This window comes from Rhineura floridana, chromosome 1 (genome assembly GCF_030035675.1).
Source record: "Rhineura floridana isolate rRhiFlo1 chromosome 1, rRhiFlo1.hap2, whole genome shotgun sequence".
NCBI classification, from domain to species: Eukaryota; Metazoa; Chordata; class Lepidosauria; order Squamata; family Rhineuridae; genus Rhineura; species Rhineura floridana.
The window spans coordinates 101,621,592-101,641,240 of record NC_084480.1 but is presented as its reverse complement, the minus strand read 5'-3'; the positions used below and the strand labels follow the sequence as shown (position 1 = coordinate 101,641,240).

Below are 19,649 nucleotides of genomic sequence, written 5' to 3'. Positions count from 1 at the left end.
GTGTGTGTTAATATAAAATTTTGCCACAGAAGTATAGTACAGCATGGGGTTTGTTCATTCATTTTGCATATAGCTAGACTTTTTTTAAAAAAAAGGCTGCATGAGTGGCATGTGGGCACTCAATACAAGAGATAGTCAAATGTGAGCAGAGTTCAGTTGCGTTAGAACTGCCAAATGTCATGTAGAAACCTATTTAAAACAGATTTCTCCCTCCATCCCTGTCAGTGAGGCAAACTCCTAGAGAAAAACAACTGCACTATGAATGATAAAAGTTGGGTGGATGCCAGTTTTTCTTTTTCTTCTGTCTCTATTGAAATGGGAATATTTGGGTATTTTTCTTATCAATATCAGCTCTGGAGGTGCAAAATATAATAATTTACATATCAGAAAATAATAGCCAAGATACAGAAGGAAATCCAGTTTTTTCATTCTCAAGAGACAGTGGGTGATAGCTAACGTTAGTCATACTCAGAGAAGACCCATTGAAAAAAGTGTCTTATGCACATTTTGAAGGTCATGAGGTAGGTGCCAATAATAGGAACTACAATTACTACACTAATTTATATCAGCATTTTTCATTATATAGCATCAGAGGTTGGCATTGTCTTGACACTTACCAAGGCCTACATCCCAGCAGGCCCCCGCCACTGGCTCTGCAAGCCCCCTGGCTCTGCTCCTTTCTGCTGTTGCTGCCTGTTTCACTGTCCTCCAAGAGTATAAGCAGTGTCATGAGCAGGGAAAAGGAGCTAGCAGCTTTCACTTGTCTGGGCAGTGATACAGATTATGCCCTAAGGCAAGAGATCAAGCAAATGGGCGGTGTTGACAGTACTGGGGGAGGGGAGAACCCACTGAGAGCATCTTGCCCAAACAAAGCCCATTCAAAACCTGGATCCAGCACAGATCAGACTTTCAGGAAAGATAATGTACCTAGTATGAACACTGACAATAGTACTACATGTAAACATATTTGTACAGAACAGAAAGGATCCAGATCCTCCCTAGTGGTGGTATAATCTACACTTCGAATTAGTTATGAGAAATGTTGAGGAACAAGGACAACTGATGGTGAAATAGACCAGCTACTGTGAGAACAAAGTTCCAACTACACCTTTCTTTTGGAGTACTATCTTGTGTTACATTTGAAGGCCAGGTTTCCTCAGCAGCTAATTTTGCAGGGACCTTTTTTGCAGCTATCTAACAGATGATTGCAACTTCACTATAGAGCTGAAGAACATTTTGCTCAGGTGGGCATTTCCATTTCCACCCTTTCAGTGAAATTTGGATTTTTTCCTATAGGATACATATTGGCAGGATAGCAGTTGGGCTTCTGCTACTAGAAGAATTTGTTAGAGTTGGCATGATGCAAATTTAATCTCAGAAGGGTTTATACATACTAAGATTTTTTATTTCCAAAATATAAAATGAATGGGGATGTATATAAATTATATAAAGTATAGGATAGCTTATAACTATTTTTGTGTGAAAGCATTGGAGAGACAGCAAGAAGGATCTGTGTGCAGAAATTGTGAACCACAGCATAGATTCCTGATCAGCTGTTCTGATGTAGCAACACCTGATTGTTCCATTCCCCAGTGGCAGTCATTCTCCATTGTTGCCCTCAACTTTCTTTGCACTGAACACTTTTCCAAAGCACCACTGTGGTTCCAGTTCAAACAGTGCAATCCAGAAAAGTATGGGTAGTAGAGTAAGGAGTAAAGCTTTTGGTTTCCTCAGGGAATGGTTGAGTTGGCCCTACAAATCAGAATAGTGCTGTCACTGGAGCCTTTGATCTTCTACCTTGGAAAGAATATGTGGCTTGCAAGTGCTACAGGCAAGTTGACTGTTTCTGCATTTGCTTAAAGAGGGCAGCAAACAAGTTGGGCTCCTACTGGGAGGAAGGGCGGGATACAAATTAAATAATAAATAAATAAATGAATAAATAAGTTGGCAAATGGCCACTGGAGGATAAAGAGGGCTGAATGCTTAGTGAGGTGATTGAATAAATTAAGAGAGAAAAACAGGGTACATGATAACATTCAAAAAGTAAACAGTGAAAATAATGGGGTCTGCTGAGATAAGTATTGAAACTACAGTTTTAAAATGAACAAAGAGAATGATGGTAAGGTGGCTTTGCGAAGGAATTATAATGAGCAGCAAAGAGCAGGTGAAAAACATGGTGGTAAACAAAAGGACAAAGAGCTGAATGATGAAGCAGAACTATTTAGAACTCAACACAGTTACATCAGGCTTCTGATATACTTTTCTCAACCTGTCCCACTTTCAATGCACCATGGAATCATGAAGTTGAAATGTGTCCCTGAGGGCTCTTGTTAATCCTGTTGAATGCCAAGATTCCTTAGACAAGACATCTTGGATAACTGCTTTCTTTCCTTGAGAGAGAGATCTAGTGAACTTCCCAAAGCAAATAAGACAAATGGCTTCCTTTGTTCTCGTGTCTTCATGCATACACATGAGTCTGAACTACCTGTTCAGATTTAACCTGAATAAGTTATTGCTGATGGCTACAGTTAAAAAGAGCTGGCGCCACGTCCAGAGTGTGAGCTGGGAGTAATGCAGTCCAAATCTCAACACTTCCATGAACTCACATGGTCAAACTACATTCTTGCAGTCACCCTTAACCCCCTTCACCTGAAATTGGGGGTTAATGTTTTGTGAAGACAACTGAGATTTCATTTGTGAGGTAATTTGATTACTTTGATTAAAAAATAAGTCCCAGGAAATAAATGTACATATAGACATGTACTGGAATTGTTATATTCACCTAGTCTGTGACATAATACATACATGCTCTATATTAGTGCCTCGTTTAGAATATATTATGGTTTGCAATGTTTTGTATATTTTGTAGAATTACTTGTAATTAAATTGCAGTGAAAAATAGTGTTTTTATAAACTAACTTTATCTTACAAATAGTGAAATTAATCCACTTGTTTTCTCAAATGCAGCACCAAAATGATTTGTATGCTGTTTTCAGAGGATGTAACATTTTGTTCCTTATTATTTGCTTTTCATTCTAATTCTAAATTAAACTTTGAGGTTCAAGTTCAAAAAAAAAAATTGAAATATACCAGTCCTGTAAAAGAAATGCCCATTTGTATGTATGACTGAATGTAAAACATTGCCATTTGACCTGGGGTAGCATGTGAATTGGGAGCCTCTCTCTCTCTCTCTCTCTGGCACTGAACATTGTTAACTTTTGCATTTGGGGCTTTTTAACGAGATGTTAATGAACAGTTTTAGAACTTTTTCAACATGGAGGGCATTTTGAGCCAGAAGGCTACAGCACATTTTATTCACTCCATATTATTCATGAATGAGGTGACTTACCAGCTATGTCTTAAGAAAGCTGTGGACTGCATGCCTCAAAAACAGTTCAGCCCTTAAAACCATCATGTCTAATTAGAAACTGTCATCCAAAAGTTTAATATCACCAGATAGATTACTTGTGTTCTGTTAACTGAGAGAGACAACAAGAAATTATTTCTGCAAGGATTCAGGATGAATAAGAGAGCCAGTGTGGTGTAGTGGTTAAGGTGCTGGACTATGACCTGGGAGACCAGGGTTCAAATCCCCACACAGCCATGAAACTCACTGGGTGACCTTGGGCCAGTCACTGCCTCTCAGCCTCAGAGGAAGGCAATGGTAAACTCCCTCTGAATACCACTTACCATGAAAACCCTATTCATAGAGTAACCATAAGTCGGGATCGACTTGAAGGCAGTCCATTCAGGATGAATTGGAAATCTTCTTTTCCTGTTGAGTAAAAATTATAGGAACCCTAAAAATATATAGTACTTTCAAGGTTCCAAACATCTGACTAAACCAATATTATGTTTAAAAATCTGTCGCTCCTTATTAATGCAGTGCTAGGTAAGAGAGTAGCTACTTGATCATGGCAGATGTAAATATATACATGTTTTTTATAATAAACTGAAATGAATAGTGGGATTAGACTAATATTTTCCTCAGAAATAATTTTCTATGCTTTAGGGAATTCTATACAACTTTCTTTCTCTTTTAGAATATTGAAAATGGAAGATTTGCAAAACTGAGATACTTTACACATGCAATGGTTAATAGTACAGATTTGCTAATGGTAACAAAAAGGTAAGATTTCTCATTTAAATGTTAATTTTTTATAAACTGCATGACTTGCTTCACTTTTAGTTACTGAGTGAACAAGAGTGCTCAGTTTTCAGTGAGTGTTTAAATTCAAGAAAATACAGCTTTCCTTAAAGGTGTCAATTCTAAGGTTATATTTTAAAAGCAGGAGACCAAGTTTTCAGGACATAGCTTTTAAGTTCCTTCACAGCACTTGGCTAGAAGTTTCACAGTAGTTAAGGCTAGAGGCTTGCATTACATTTTTTAGGGTGGATACAGAAATCTGAAATTAGATGGGTGTTGGAATAACATCATTCCTGGAATGAGTTTTCATTTTTTTTTATGAAAGTCTTTCAAATTCTTGTTTTTTTTTATACAGAATGTAAGAATGATTCTGTAAACTCTTCTAATTGACGTGTTTCTCTCAATTAAGCAGTTCCTTGTGGGTGCAGGAGTTCAATGTATACTGAAATCCTACATCAACAAAAGCTTTCTCAGTCACTTCAGTAGAAGAGACAGTTCCATGAGTATAAGAAACGTGCAAGTGTCTCTGCCCTCTCTGGACAAGCTTTTTCAGACAGGAGCTCTGTTTGTGTATTAGAATGTAAGCACACTTTGAAAGCAGGGGAACATATCCTATTTCGTGATTTTCTAACAAACAAGTAAATAAGTAATGAATTAGCTAGTTTTATTCAAACATAAAGGAAATGCCAATTTGAAAATATACAGAGAGGATTTTGATATTCACTGGTGATAATCAGTATTGTGCAAGTGGATTTCCCTTTTCTGTCCTCCCTACTACAGCTCCCACACCACCCCAAAACCTCTCTGGAGGGTCTTGAGGGGCCACTATTGTGCGATCAGATGGGCAAAATTAGATACCATCCCATGTAACTAGTTTCATATTTCAAATGGACCTTAGGCCTTGAGTGTTTCTCAAACACCATCCCTACCCATGCCTCATAACAAATCTCTTTGGAAATGGAAAGTTTCAAAATGCACTTTGTAATATGGGATGGCAATTCCACTATCATTGGATGAATCATGTCATTAAGAATGCATAAAATAGTTCTCTGGATGCTGATCACAAAGTAGCTGACAAAAATATTGTGAAGTATCCTCCAAATGAAATACTTTTGAAACAAACATGCAAAACTTTTTGAAGGCTCAGTTGGGAAAACATACCAAAACTGAGCCTTCAGTGGTCACTTCAACTATACTGTTGTTGCTGCCCGATTGTTTCTATATATAAAAATACAGAATTATCCTTCTAAATGCCCATTGTTTCTTGTTATATATTTTTACATTTTGTAGGTGGAATGTAGTTGTCTTCTTTGATTGACTGATTTAAAATACACACAATATGATTAGTTTCAGCAGGGCGCTTATGCAAACTCATCAGTATGTATTTCATGTGGAACTGAGGGAATGTCAAACTAAGTGATGAGTAGTGAAGCTAGAGGCTGCTTAATTAAAAAAAAAAACCAATTACTATAATTCTGCTTGTTTTAATGGTTTCTTTTGCATTTTGTTTAGTGGCATATTATTTGTAACAAGAGGTACATTTGGACAATTAACATGCGAATGGCAGTACACATATGATGAATTTACCAAGGAGCCATTCATTGTTGATGGACGGAGGTTGCGCATTGAGGCAAAGGTATAGTTGTTTGTGGTAAAACAGCTTAGCTTCAAAATGAATATTTTAATGTTATTAGAGTGTCACTTTTTAAAAAACCATGCTAAGTGCATCAAAGTTTCATGGTCAGATAGAGTTAGGGCTTTAAACTTTTGCTCTGTTGTCTTTGTTTCTGTCCCACTTCTCTCACCGCCTCCCCGTTGCCCTTGCTTGGTGCACAGAGAATAAGAGCATTCAGGAAGGCACTCCCTTTCTTAACCCTTGTTTTCTTTAGGAGAGTGCTTTTTGTTTAGCCTTTTTCCTTCACGTGGAGTGGTACATGGTATGACTTGCAATGAAAACAGAAGCTTTTCCAATACTTCCCTTCCTGAGGCTTGGAGCACACACCCCCCTCCAGTTCTCCATTACTGTACTCTCGTTTCCCCGCATGGCAGAATTGAACTGGTATGTGATGGAAGATCTAGCTTTTACCTGATAATTCATATAAAATATTTGTATTAAAGATGGCTCTGCAGTTACCTTTTTTACCACTTAAGAGCATTCAAGGGCATTGTTTAGATAGTCCTTTCCCAATTACTGCTCTCATGAAGACTGTTGGATTTAAGTGCCCTCTTTTTTAAAAAATAGAATCCATCCAAAATTCACAAGTATTTATTTTTGGACTACAACTCATTTGTATATTGATGCATTTGGTCTCTTGCCAGCAAAATGCCAGTTATTATGACAAGGGGGGGTGCGCACACGCGTGCATGTATGAGTCATGCCCCTGGCAGCTTGCAGTTTTTTTTTTAATTAAACCACTTTGCTTTAGTTTCATTATATAGGTGTGAGCGCTATGCTAGGAAAGTAAAATAACATAAATATTACGTATCTTTGTACTTGGGAAAGCTGATTTAAAGGACAACTTCTTTGTTTTGTAGGAACGAGTCAAGTCTGTATTCCACGCCAAAGAATTTGGAAAAATAATTAATTTTAAAACACCGGATGATGCTAAGGTGAATATCAAATACCACTAATATAATATTGCACTTTAATATCCTAATCTAAAGTTGTTTACTTGAATGTAATATACAGCTATAGTCATTGATCCAGAGTCCCCTGTGCATGCTGATCACCAGAATGTCCATTATGGGGATGGCACACCTACATGTGACAGTAGTTCTCAGATGCCAAATCCATGCAAGTATAGTCTAGCTAGAAGTCTAACAGCAACCCAGACAGTGCAATTTGCCAACATATCAACTGTCCTGTAGTATGTAAATAAATACATAGTCTTGTCTAGTTATGTATGTACTATTGATATTTAGATGAATATGTTGATTTATTTTCATTGTCTAATTTTTCTCACACATTTTACAGTGGATTCTCTCTAAACTGGAAGAAGTGAGAGAAAATCAGCCAAAATTATGACCATTGGTGTAAGATTCCAAGATGGACAAAATGGAGGCTGCCCAATTCAGGTTATTGTACATTTTGATTGCAGCTGGGCACATGACAGTGTTAGTTATGATGGGAGATTTTTCAAGCAAATTGATTTTGAGTCTTCTACACAGCTGAGGTGGGGAGTGGAATCTGCCATACTCAGTGTTATGTAAACTGCTCTAGAGTTGAGAATGTCTGCCAAAGTGTGGCTTATTGGTCTGTTTATTTATAAATAATACCCAGTTATTTAAATCTGGAATTACAATGACATTTTCCTCCATATTCTGTCACATATTTTGCAAAGACTAATACCTAGAGTAGTCTTGGGATTTTATGTGGTAATCAGGGTCCCCGTTACCCCCAATCTGAGCTTTATTTCTCCTGTCATAGGGATTTTAATTAATATACTGTAGATGCCACATTACATGTTACTATTCACTGAAATTCAGTTAAATTCTTCAGGGAAAGACCGATTTAACCAGCAATGCTCTTATATTATGAACAATCTTGCTGACCAGTTTATTCAAGAGAAGACTTTTTATTTACAAATATATATATCATGAGGTTATTTAGTTTTTTTTATACAAATAAACAGTTTGTGGTACTGTAACATCATTTTTAACATTCACTTTTTGTATGATGCAAAAAATTAGCAAAGTGTTCTGGTACCTCATGATGATATGTAGATGTACACAAATATGTGAATTTATTGAAATGTTAATCTGGGTGGGGATGTGCCTTTGCAGTAATGCTCTGCATGGCATGGTCTTTACTTTTAACACTTCATATTATCAGTGAAGAGACAGAAACCTTCTGCAACAGAATGTTTTGAAATAGTATTTCATTCAAGCTGTCCCTCGGGTTTACATACTATTTTGTGTTTTTAAAAAAATCTAAATTTCATGATCATGCTAAATGCATTTTCTTTAATAAAAATAATAATTTGATAACATATATTAACATTGTGTTGCACTGAACTTTTACTCAGAGGAGACCTATTGAAATTAATGGACCTAAGTTAGTCATGTCCATTAACTTCATTGGGTCTGCTCTAATGGTGGATACAACCCTTTGGTTTCAGCCTTTAGACTCAAAACAATTCATAACATTTTCCATATAGAATTGCAAAAATCTTAACAGGGCTTCAATATATGGAAGGCTGCATAGACATTTTTTAAAATCTGATTTTGCTAAGCTATCCAATAATGCCTGTAAATGCACATGTAGCTGGAGTTCATAAAAGGGAAAAGGAATGCAAACGTATCTAAGTGTATTGCCTAATCCAGGTCTGATGCATGTAGTAAATGTCTCCTCCAGAATATTCTTCCCAAACTGTTGTTTGGAGGATTGAGGTGAAAGAGATTAGTCCTCCTGAACTTGCCAATGGTACTTAAGCTACCCAAACTGTAGCTTTGTTGTAAAAGCTAAATAAAGTAAATGGCATGCCAAATGTAATTGTATGTATTTATATAGTCTTGCTTGCTCCGTTATGTAACCACCTCAGGGTGCTTACAATAATACACTGCAATCGTCTCCATAACATTGTATTCCTTGCTATACTTAATGTAAATTAAATTAATGATTACTGGAAATGCCAAAGTATAACTTGGATTTGGTCGCAAGAATGTGAATGAGCTCTGTCTAAATTCATTGATTTAACTAACAAGTGTATCAGACTTGAGCATTTACACTTTGAGCCAGACCAACCATATCATTACTTCTAAATGTATTTAATAAAAGAGTGCAAATGGCTGTCAGAGTGGTTAGACTTTACATTTGTTTGTGGTTATTAGATTTCTATCACTCTGCATATCTGCTATGTAAAGAAAAACACATACACACTCTCCTAAATATCAAACTGGACATGTTGTGCAATTCTTAAATTTCAAGAACGATCACACAGGTAAAAGATACTATTTTACTGAATGACAGCTCTCTCAAAGATTGTTGCACATGTGATCTTTCTTCAAACAGTTTATGCCAGAGTCAAGAAAATGTTACACAATTACAACTGTGGCTAAGCTTTCCTGTGAAGATATCCCTAATAAGGTGGGGTCACTAATGGTTATTGCCACATACTTTTCCTTAGCAGCACTAACAGAATTCACTGATGACCAGGCCTGAAGAAATAAACCTTGCCAAACTTACAGTCACTGAGTTTTCTCAATATTCTTCACCATTTCTAAAAAGGATAGAGGGGAGAGCCATTCAAGAGTTGAAGTCCTTTAACAGATTCCTGGTTGAGAGGAAGCTCAAGATGAAGATGCTGAAAATCACCACCAAGGTGACTTGGGAAGGGGAGTTCTTAACTATTTTATTTTAGGGATCAGAGTTAAGGACTATCATAAAATTATACCCGTAACTGTTTTCAAGGACTTTTAAGGAGCGTTGTCCTCTATGGGAACCCTGTCCCCCTCCCAGTTGCAGCAGCAAGTACCTACATTGATGCAGTTTTGGTAATTCCTGAAAGCCTATTTATTTTCTGAAGTCTTCACTAGCCACTAATACCAGGTGGTTTCTTTCTAACTTCCTATTGACCGAGCAGTAGTCCTTTTGGACTTCAGTTTTTCATACACTGACTTGTTACGGCATATGAAAAATGGCATAGAAATACTTTAAATTATGCCAAGCAGTGGTAGGTTTTAACTGTATTTTATTTACTAAATATAAATAAAAGAGACTAAAATGAACAAGCACACAATTTTTTCTTTGCTAAAAATGGCCACCAAGGGTAAAGTCACCTTATAGCACTGGTAGCACTCACATGCTGCTTTTCTACATTCTGGAGTGAGAAAGAAGCCAGGGAAGCACAGCCTTGCTTGCAAATGCAAATTTCCTTCTCCCAGAAGCAAGTTACCTTTTGTTAGGGTCCAGCAAGCGAGGAGGAGGGGGCTTCAAAATTCAAAAACACTGTAAGCCCCCAAGGTATAAAGAATATAACTGAAACAGTAAACCTCTTGCCAGCTGGCATATGATCTGTGTGCTTTTTAATTCATAACTGGCTGCAGTGTTTCAAAGCAAGTCTGTGTCCTGTGTCCTATGTCCTTGAAAGACACTGGAAAAACAAAATGTTTAATACAGTTTTTTTTATTCAGTTACCAAGCATTCATTTTAGTCAAACGACAATATAGCATCTAATCTTGTGTAACTAAAGCATCTCTGATTTAAACCTATGAATGATTATCATCTGCAATGAAACAAAAACATGTTAGAAAGTGCAGGATGTACGTATGTATGGCTGACATTTTTTTCTTAAATAATATCAAAACCAAAATTATGCATCTAAAAACAAAAATTAAATAGAAAACATTCAAAGTGCATACATTAAAAACCTGTAACTATCATATCTGAAGTTTTACTTCTGTTCAGTAAATATTCTATTGTCAGCAACGACACAAAAAAGTACTGGCAATATATGGAATTTTAAATACAATGCAGCTTGAGCAGCAGACCCCTTTTGTTTATGCCAGATTGAACTCCTTTAGATTCACCTGCAGTATTGTGTCTCTGACAGCAGCAAAGACAAATCTAGTGTTTTCTGTGTCGGTGGCACATGTAAAATGGGAGTAGATCACTTTCTCTTTATATGGATTCTGATCCTGGTATAACTTCAGAATGAACTCTCCGGCAGCTTTGACATCTTGCTTTGGTCCTACTCAAAAGCAAAAAAAAAAAAAAAGATAACTTCTTAGAGAGAGAGACACCCCTTGCAATCTTCAAAGAAACTTCTATTTTATGGAGAGCTACTTAATTCCAGTTAACTGTTGTTTTCAAAGATACCAGTAATAACTCCCTAAATTGGTGAAAATGCATATCTACTGGACTCAAATTCTGACAACATTTAACTGCTATTGTAGGCAAGTGATTAAAATGATACGCACAGATTGTGCCACCACTGAAGCCACAAACTCCTTATAGTGTAGCAGACAACTGGGATAGCTGACACAGATGTGCCAGTAGGATTTCCTGGACCCAGTGCACTGTATGTAGATTGGACCCCCTATATTCCCATCCATCCCACACCGCCACACAATCTTTTGGCAAGAAATGCTACTAATGCATATATATTATCAACATGAACAGTTATTTTGAATCCACAGTCTTGATTTAAGATATATTTAACAGATTTTTAACCTGCCTTTCAAAATTCCTGCCCTCACAAGGCATTTTACAACTGTTACAAATAGGTCAAAAACCATACTCATATAATTGTTAAATAACATTTAAACATTAAAATAACATTAAAAAGATAGGAGCAGCTTTCAAAACATGTGCAACTTAACCAACTCTCAGCCTAACCCTACCTCACAGAGTGGTTGCAAAGATAAAGGGGAGTGGGGGAACCCAGGAAGAAAAGCAAAGTGCAAATATGTCATATTCACAAACCATGCAGTGGGGAGGGAAAACATGAACAAAGGTACCTCCCCTCCCATTGCTTTAACTTCAGCATTCCACAGTCCGCATATGTTACAGCAAATACCAAAACACACAAGCACTCATGCAAATATACTCTAAGCATGTAAAAGTGGGCAGGCATGTATACATGTTGCTGCTGAAAGCTATAACTTACTCAACTCATGTGAAGTGCAGACAAGCAGGAAAAGGCAGCTATTTTCAAGATGTGCAAGGGGTTCTAGCTATTGCCTGGAGGTCAACAAATCCCTCATAAATCACAACTTATTGGCTAAAAACCTGAAAGGGTGGGGATTGGAGAAGCCAGCTAGGCTAACTTATTTAAGAGAACTTGCGGAAGAGGGGGCAGCTGGTATTTTGATATAAATCTTAATCCAGAGTGCTTAGAAAAAATTTTTAAAAAATGAAGGCTACGAATCTGGGGTCCTTTACATAGCAGTCTACAATCATTGCTTATCACTGGTAAACCATATTTGAAATGACTGTTTACCTGTGAACTGTGGAAAATAGGTGATTAAATGGGAATATATAATCTTCTCTTCTAAAAGATCTTTCTTATTTAAAAACAAGATGACCGAAGAGTTCAGAAACCAAGGATATGGGATTATTGTTTTAAATAAAGCCTTGCTTTCTTCCAAGCGATTCTGCAAGAAAAGTACGAAATGGCAACAAAGCATTTTAAAAGATACTGGACTATTTGCAGCACTGCTGTTCTGCTCATGCAACAGATCATCTTGTACAATAGCACTTCCCCTTACTCTCATCCCCCCTTGTACACCCTTAAAATATGCTCCAGAGGGTCGCAATTTGGTGTGTGTGGAGGGGGACAAAGTGCAGGGGAAGCTCTATTGTGTGAGTGAAACTATGCCTGTGTAGCAATGGATACAGCCCACTGTTAAACGCGCTTGATTAAAATACAATATTTTCAGAGCTTGGAAAAGTTACTTTTTTGAACTACAACTCCCATCAGACCAATCCAGTGGCCATGCTGGCTGGGGCTGATGGGAGTTGTAGTTTTAAATAATAACTTTTCCAAGCTCTGATTTTCATATCCCAAACCCATTCTGATCCATCATAATTTTCTACCTAGACAGGTGCCCCAAGTGTAATTAATTTTGGCAAACACACTAACTATTCTTAAAATGCTGCAAACAATGTGTAATATGTAATGCTATGGATGCTATATCTGCAGGAATGAAAAACTATTGCAGCTGTGTAAGAATCACACTTAGGTATGTCTGTCTGGGCTAGTTTTTTCTCAGGATACACTGGCAAAGCAGGGTACGTACTAGCTGGCTTGTCTGAACTTCTTAATACATGATATTTAAGCAGGCTTGTCTCACATTCTACTATATTTTCCCCATGACCTCTGCAAAAATGTGGTATGAATACCACCAAGCTTCTATGAAGACATGTCTTAACAAAATAATCTACCACAGTAAAAGACAGTAATTTAAATTATCTAGAGCACTTCATTCCTTTACCTCATGGTTGGATTCTTCCAATACTTGATCATATTCACTAAGGGCAACTAAGAATATTATTGAAGTAACACTTTCAAAGCAGTGAATCCACTTCCTTCTTTCTGATCTCTGTCCACCGACATCTACCATTCTGTAAATAGAAACATAATTCATTGTGCCATAAACTTCCTGGCATCCACCACACAAGAAATCACCCTGATAACTGAACATGAAATTAGTACAAAGCGAAGGTAAATTGTGTTCCAGTAACATAAGATACTGGTCAAGCTGTTCCAGGACCAAGCTCAGAAACTATGTTTGGAGGTGCATTTCCCTCCCCACACATACACACCCTCAAGATGCTCCAGAAGGCTGAGGAACCATCCAAAGCAAAGAGGGCACACAAAGAGGAAAGTCTTGCCAATCACCACTGTTAACCAGCACATCTCAGGCCAGGGTGACAGTACAATCAGTTTGCCAAACTTAAAATTTCTAAAAGTAAAATATATTCTCCTGTGCATGTAAGATGATCTCAGATGGGTTTGAGCACCACTTTGTGCTTGAAAGCAGAATAGCACTGTTTGGTTTTCGTTGCTTCTTCTAGCTATGTGGTGTAGTGGTTAGAGTGTTGGACTACACCCTAGGAGACCAGGGTTCAAGTCCCCACACAGCCATGAAACTCACTGGGTGACCTCAGAGGAAGGCAATGGTAAACCACCTCTGAATACCGCTTACCATGAAAACCCTATTCATAGGGTTGCTATAAGTCGGGATCGATTTGAAGGCAGTCCATTTCCATTTTCTAGCTTCCCTTTAGCCTGAGGCAACAGTTCTATTCTGCCTTCACTGTGTGTGTGGTCGAGTTGTTTGTATTCTCTGCTCGCTTCTGTGATTCAGACCTTCCTTCAGGCTTTTATTCTGTGTTTTTGTTTGCGTGTGACTTCTCTGATGTTTGCATTCATATTGTGTCTTCTTTTGAACTTTTTTTTAAAAAAAACTTTGTTATCGCTTATTTTCTTGCGCCCACCATTTTGACATTCTCCTTTGGGCCAAGCTACTTTTTACTCATTGGTCCCCATCGTCTCCTCCTCATTGCTCCCCCGCACCTCTGCCTCATTCACACCCCCCCACTGTCTTCCCTCAGCCAACAAACTGGCAAAGCAAGCCCATAGCCATTTAGCCAGCAAACCATGAAGCCAACAAACCATGCTGAAGCATGGCCTCCCAAATTATCAGGGGAAATGTAAGGCTCGGCCAGTTAAGAAGGCCCAGCCTTTGGCACCATTACTGCACCTTCACCCCTCTCAAATCTCCTCAGCACCTGCAGCAGGAAGTCAGGCAGCTAGTGCCAACCCCTTGTCCGACGCAAGAGGGTGTTTTGGCAGCTTCATTATTTATAGGAGGGGACTCCTTGGCCAGGTTAGCAATGCCCCTCATACCAATGCCTCAGCCTTTTACTACATTGGGTCTAAGAGACCATAGGTAAGTGGGTAATAGACCCATGTTATTTTTGCTGCAATATCAGCCTGATCAACATGGAGGACACAGGGAAGAAGGGGGAGAAGATGTTTTTGGCAGGAAGTTCTGCACAGCAGCTCACATCTGAAAGTGATTTGAACAGATCTCTTAAGAGACGAGGAGCAGTTATCGGGAATGAAGAAGACCAACATAAGGGGGATCGGGCAGCAGATTTTGCCACTAGATCTTCTCTTGATGCCTTTTCAGGATTTGGGGACTCAGCTACTATGCAATCTAGGCAGTTGCTGTTGCCTAGTCATCCAACCCAGTCTTGTGGGGAGAGTTCAGGAGCACGCTTATTCAGAGAGTCTACAGGTTCACCCCTTCCTGTGCAGCTGCATCTTACCTCAAACATGTTAGTACAACTGAAGGATATTTTGCTAGCAGACCTGTCAAAAGACCTGGCTGCTGCCTTGCAACCTCTGAGTGCAGCTGCATCTAGCCCTCCTGCTAATGTTACTACTCAGTCCTCAGCTGTGCAGCCTCGGATGGTCCAGCTGCCTCAGTCTACTCAGTCTCAGAATCAATGTCAGTAAAATGCATGTAATGATGATTTCAGGGTCTCTCCCTATATTGCTAGGGCTGCCTCCTGTTAGGCAGTTTACTGTGATGCTATCCGATATTTCCTATGTTATATATGTAGTGTGTTCTCTGTTATGTTTTCTACCTATCTTCTTGACTGCAGACTGTGCTATTTGTTGCTTGGTTTGCATGTGCTGTTCCAGTTCTATTTTTTCTGCATGTTTCTGTGTTGGCTTGTCATTTGAGAACTGTTCCCAAAATCTCAAGGAAAGCTAGAAGCAAGGAAAAAACAGTGCTATCCTGCCTTCATCCACAAGGTGGAGCTCAAACCCACCTGAGATCTTCGTTACATGGACATAGAAGACCATTTTACCATAAGACCAAAGGTCTCATCGCTGGCATTGTGCAAGCATATAAGCCAATGGTAGATGCAGCAGGGAAGAACCACATATTTTCCAGGAAGAATGGCACAGAATGGTAAAATTGTTTGAATTGCCTTCTGTGATGCCCCTCTAGTGTTTGTATAATATTTATGGTAAGTGCTGGTTTTGTAGGTTAAATATGGTAAGTAGAGTGAGTTAGGGGGGAAGTACACATGATGGAATGTTGAGGAATGCTGTGTTGAGATTGGCTGAGTGACTGGGTTGTTGAATGTATATATGGGAGAATGACAATTGGTCAGGGGTACAGTTCTGGTTTTGGGTTGAAGAGGATGAGGGGTGGACGTGTATTGAGACAGGTAGTGAGGCAGGTTTAGGATTAAAGTATATGAAGTACGAGAAACTATAAAATGTTGAAGATCATTTATATGCAACCACACACATGACAACCGAATTCAAAGTAATCTTATTTATTCTCGGTGTTATTTAATAAATCTGTTTGGTTTAACAACGCCTGATCCTTGGCTGGGTTCATACAGAGGAGAAGGGTGGGCAGAGCAAAAACCAAAGCTGGAACCAGTATCTATGGTGGCAGGGACGAATGGTTAGTGTATCAGCAGCAGGTATCCAAAGGCAACCCAGGGCTGTAGTCTTTAAAGACAGAAAGTTACAGGGGGAGTTATGGCCTGAAAGTGTATCTAGACACTTAATAGCAATCTGTTACAGGAGGAGACTAAGGCAAAGTCTCACGGCAGCATTGCTTTCCAGTGTGTCAGGTGGTGGTGGTATCATGACAGATCCATGCCGGGGCAAGAGAGGAGGTCTGACACCTTCCTGTATGGCAGGTGTGAGGAACCTTTGACCTTCCAGAGGTTGCTGAACTACAGTTCCTATCATCCCTGACCATTGGTCATGCTTGCCACTATATGGTAAAAATACCTTCTAGCCCTAAATCAGGGGTGCTGAACCTTTTCCATCCAGCACATTGGATTCCCAATGTTTTGCAGTGCTGATAGTCAACACTTGAAAAACCTCCCTTTGCAAGCAGCAATGATCACAGTGGTACTTGCAAAGGTATGGGCTTTGCAGGCTCTGCTAATCAGTGGTGCCTAGAAACCCCATTTCTGATAGACGCATCTTTTCCTGCCCTACATATGATCTCCTATGTCATTAGGTGTAGTACACATGAGGATGGTTTGGTCGAAATGGCATCATAAGCCAAATGGGAAGGCCTTCCAGGCCTAATTAGGCCCACAGACCAGAAGCCCCCCATTACTCCTTATATCTTCTCAAGAGCATGAATACTTCCTGGCACATGATATGTGGTTCCTATGAGGAAGGGTCTCTCTATGGCTTCAAATCTTTTAAAATAGTTATTTTGATCACAATTCCCATATACTGGCAAGTTTGCACGCAACCCCATTAAATCACCAAAATGTTAATGTTTGTCTGCGAATTATTAACTAAGTTTTTCCCTTCAATTCTCTATCACACATTTAGGCTGCAGTCCTGGGAGTGGGAGAGTGCTACAATTGTTAACTGCTTGATGCAACTTTTGCTGGCAAAAAAGATGTGAAGGCAAAGGAATGCTCCACGTTCCTCCCACTATTTTTAGACTTTATATATATATATATATATATATATACACACACATATATATATATACACACACACATATATATATATACACACACACACACATATATATATATATATATATATATATATATACACACATATATTGCTTTTTGTTTTCCTTCCCTTTGTTTCCAGTGGAATAGAAAGAGGATAGGTGTAGACAAGCTCAGAAGTGTGTCTAAATTTCCCTCATAGTTTAGGAGTGTTGCAGGGGACCAGGAGGGTGTTGGATCCCAGCTACTTCCTGAAACACCTCTTTTTGGCCCTTCTGACATTGGAACTCCAACATTGGTTTGGCCAGTGTGTCTGTCTGTGTCAGAGAGGGAAGGTCTGCCATCACAGCACTATGTATAGCATCTTATGGTCCTTGGTTTGGGTGCTGTGGCTGCTTCTGAAAATTTGTTAAAATTTTGCTGGATGGTTGAGAAAATGAACTCATGGCTGAGAGAAAGTCTGAATACTTGTTTTAAAATTAAATAATGGAGCATTTTTATTAATATTAAAAAAGTTGTTCACTGTGAGGAATACTAATTAAGCAAATTTCCTTAAACACAAAATAATTTATGATATTTGTAAACAGAATTATAAATATCTTGAACAGGAATGTGATTGAAACCTTATTGACTAATTCTATAACCAATCATGTTGGTAAGCATGAGGTAAGTTATCCCAATTAATAGTGTATACAGCTTATCAGCATATACTAGTGAAGTTGTACCTGTAACTACCAAAGCCAGATGCAGTATAAGGATGTCATATAAAAAAGTAGGGATGGGGGACTTCCGGGAAGGGTGACTTAGCCTGTGCCTGCTTTTGAGACGGGCTCCTGCCTCAAAAGAAGCTTATTCAGATATATCAGTCAGTTTTTTCTTTTTTTTTGACTGATTAAACTTCTCCCGGGTAGGGAGAAACGAAGAGATTAACCTCAAAGCCTATTTTTGTTGGGACGACCAGATCTCATTAATTTATGGGACGAGGTCCAGCCGACGAAGGTGGGACGGATTTTCAACAGCAAGCTCTATCTGTTAAAGCGAACGTTCACCTTATCTTCTAAGAGAGAACGCACTAACAGGCAAGCACCCTTCTTTCTATATTTTTCTTTTACTTGACTTAAATTGTTGCTGTTTAAAAGAGATTTGCCAGATTGATCGGTTTTTGACATCTCACTGGGGAGCCGTAACTTCTCTCTGCTACGCACTAATTAATAGCTTATCTCTGTTTTTGTTGCAAAAAGCTGTCCTGGATTTGCATTCTAAAGATATACACAGAAGAGGGATTTCTATTCCAGATTTTTATTTTGAAAAATATTATACTGTTTTGAGACTACTCTCTTTTTGGTCTATTTTATTTTGACGAATCTGTTTCTTGACGATTGCCATTAATTGTTTCGATCCTGGGAACTGCATTTTGTTTACTTAACTATTGGAGAGATAAGGCTGTCTGCTCTGTTTATACTGTGATGTCACCAAGTTTGGAGTATTAACCCAATTGTTGCTGAAATAAGAAGTGGTTTTCCTATATTTTTCTTTTAAAATGGCAATTAAGAAAGTGGCTGAGAATCTGGAAATAACTATGTTTCAGAAAATAATGGATGAGATTGAGATAACGAAAATTGAATTGAGTAAAATGAAGCAGGAGATTAAAGATATAAGGGTCCCTGTGAGAGAGGTGACCCTGGAAGGGGTCCCTGTGAGAGAGGAGACCCCGGAGATTGGAACAGGGGTCCCTGTGAGAGAGGAGACCCTGGAGACTGGAATAGGGGTCCCTGTGAGAGAGGAGATCCCGGAGATTGGAGCAAACGTGGAACAGGAACAAGATTTGGAGTCTATGGACTTTAGAAATAAAATCTATTGTTTGGAACTCAATGTTATCTCTGAAGAAATTAATGAAGATTCTAGAGATAAAGTTATCAATGGCATGGATTATCTTCTGGACTGGAATGATGTGATGGAGCCCAATATAGAGAAAATTTATGGAATTAACTGCAGCCATGTGACAATGGAAAAACTTTTAAGAGATGACCCAGTGTATTTTGAAAAAAAGAACAGAGATATGATTTTACAGCAGTATTTCAGCAACCTATTCAGAATGGATGGCAAGAAAATATTTGGGATAGAGGTAATTCCCATCAGACTCTTACTATATGACTATGGCTTTGACAGCAAGATTATTATGGAATACTGATAATGGAAGATTGGATATTGAAATTATTGGACTTAACAAGACTACTGAAGATGGAAGATGGAAAATGGAACTAATAGAGATAATAGAACAATGGCTACTGAAATTACTGAACCTAACAGATTCTGATGTGATGGATTAATTGAAATGTTTATTTTGACTATGGTTATGACAATAAGATTATCATAATTAGTAATGAGATGGATTAATCGATATGCTTATCTGGAAAAAAAAATTGATAGATATATTTCTTAAAGAATTGAAACCTCTCTTTGACTTTTTGTGGAAAGAATAAAGTAATGTTTATGAGATTTGATGATTAAGTAAGATAACTACTGGAGGAAAGTGAT

The 19,649-nt window shown here is 38.3% G+C and overlaps 2 protein-coding genes across 4 annotated transcripts in view; one reads left to right on the top strand and one right to left on the bottom strand.

Moving 5' to 3' along the window:
* Positions 1 to 8,934, top strand: part of VPS13A (vacuolar protein sorting 13 homolog A) — a 304,094-nt gene extending 295,160 nt beyond the window's left edge. The window contains exons 69-72 of the mRNA XM_061627500.1: positions 4,044 to 4,129; positions 5,660 to 5,783; positions 6,683 to 6,757; positions 7,122 to 8,934. Coding sequence (XP_061483484.1) covers positions 4,044 to 4,129; positions 5,660 to 5,783; positions 6,683 to 6,757; positions 7,122 to 7,172 — 336 coding nt within the window. The 3' untranslated portion in view covers positions 7,173 to 8,934. The remainder of the gene's footprint in view (positions 1 to 4,043; positions 4,130 to 5,659; positions 5,784 to 6,682; positions 6,758 to 7,121) is intronic.
* Positions 7,844 to 19,649, bottom strand: part of LOC133385131 (guanine nucleotide-binding protein subunit alpha-14-like) — a 74,736-nt gene continuing 62,930 nt past the window's right edge. For 2 of the 3 annotated variants that reach the window (XM_061627534.1, XM_061627553.1), the window contains 3 exons: positions 13,082 to 13,211; positions 12,088 to 12,241; positions 10,256 to 10,836 (listed from right to left, as the gene is read on the bottom strand). In XM_061627534.1, coding sequence (XP_061483518.1) covers positions 10,646 to 10,836; positions 12,088 to 12,241; positions 13,082 to 13,211 — 475 coding nt within the window. In that variant the 3' untranslated portion in view covers positions 10,256 to 10,645. The other variant, XM_061627544.1, reaches the window with a different exon arrangement.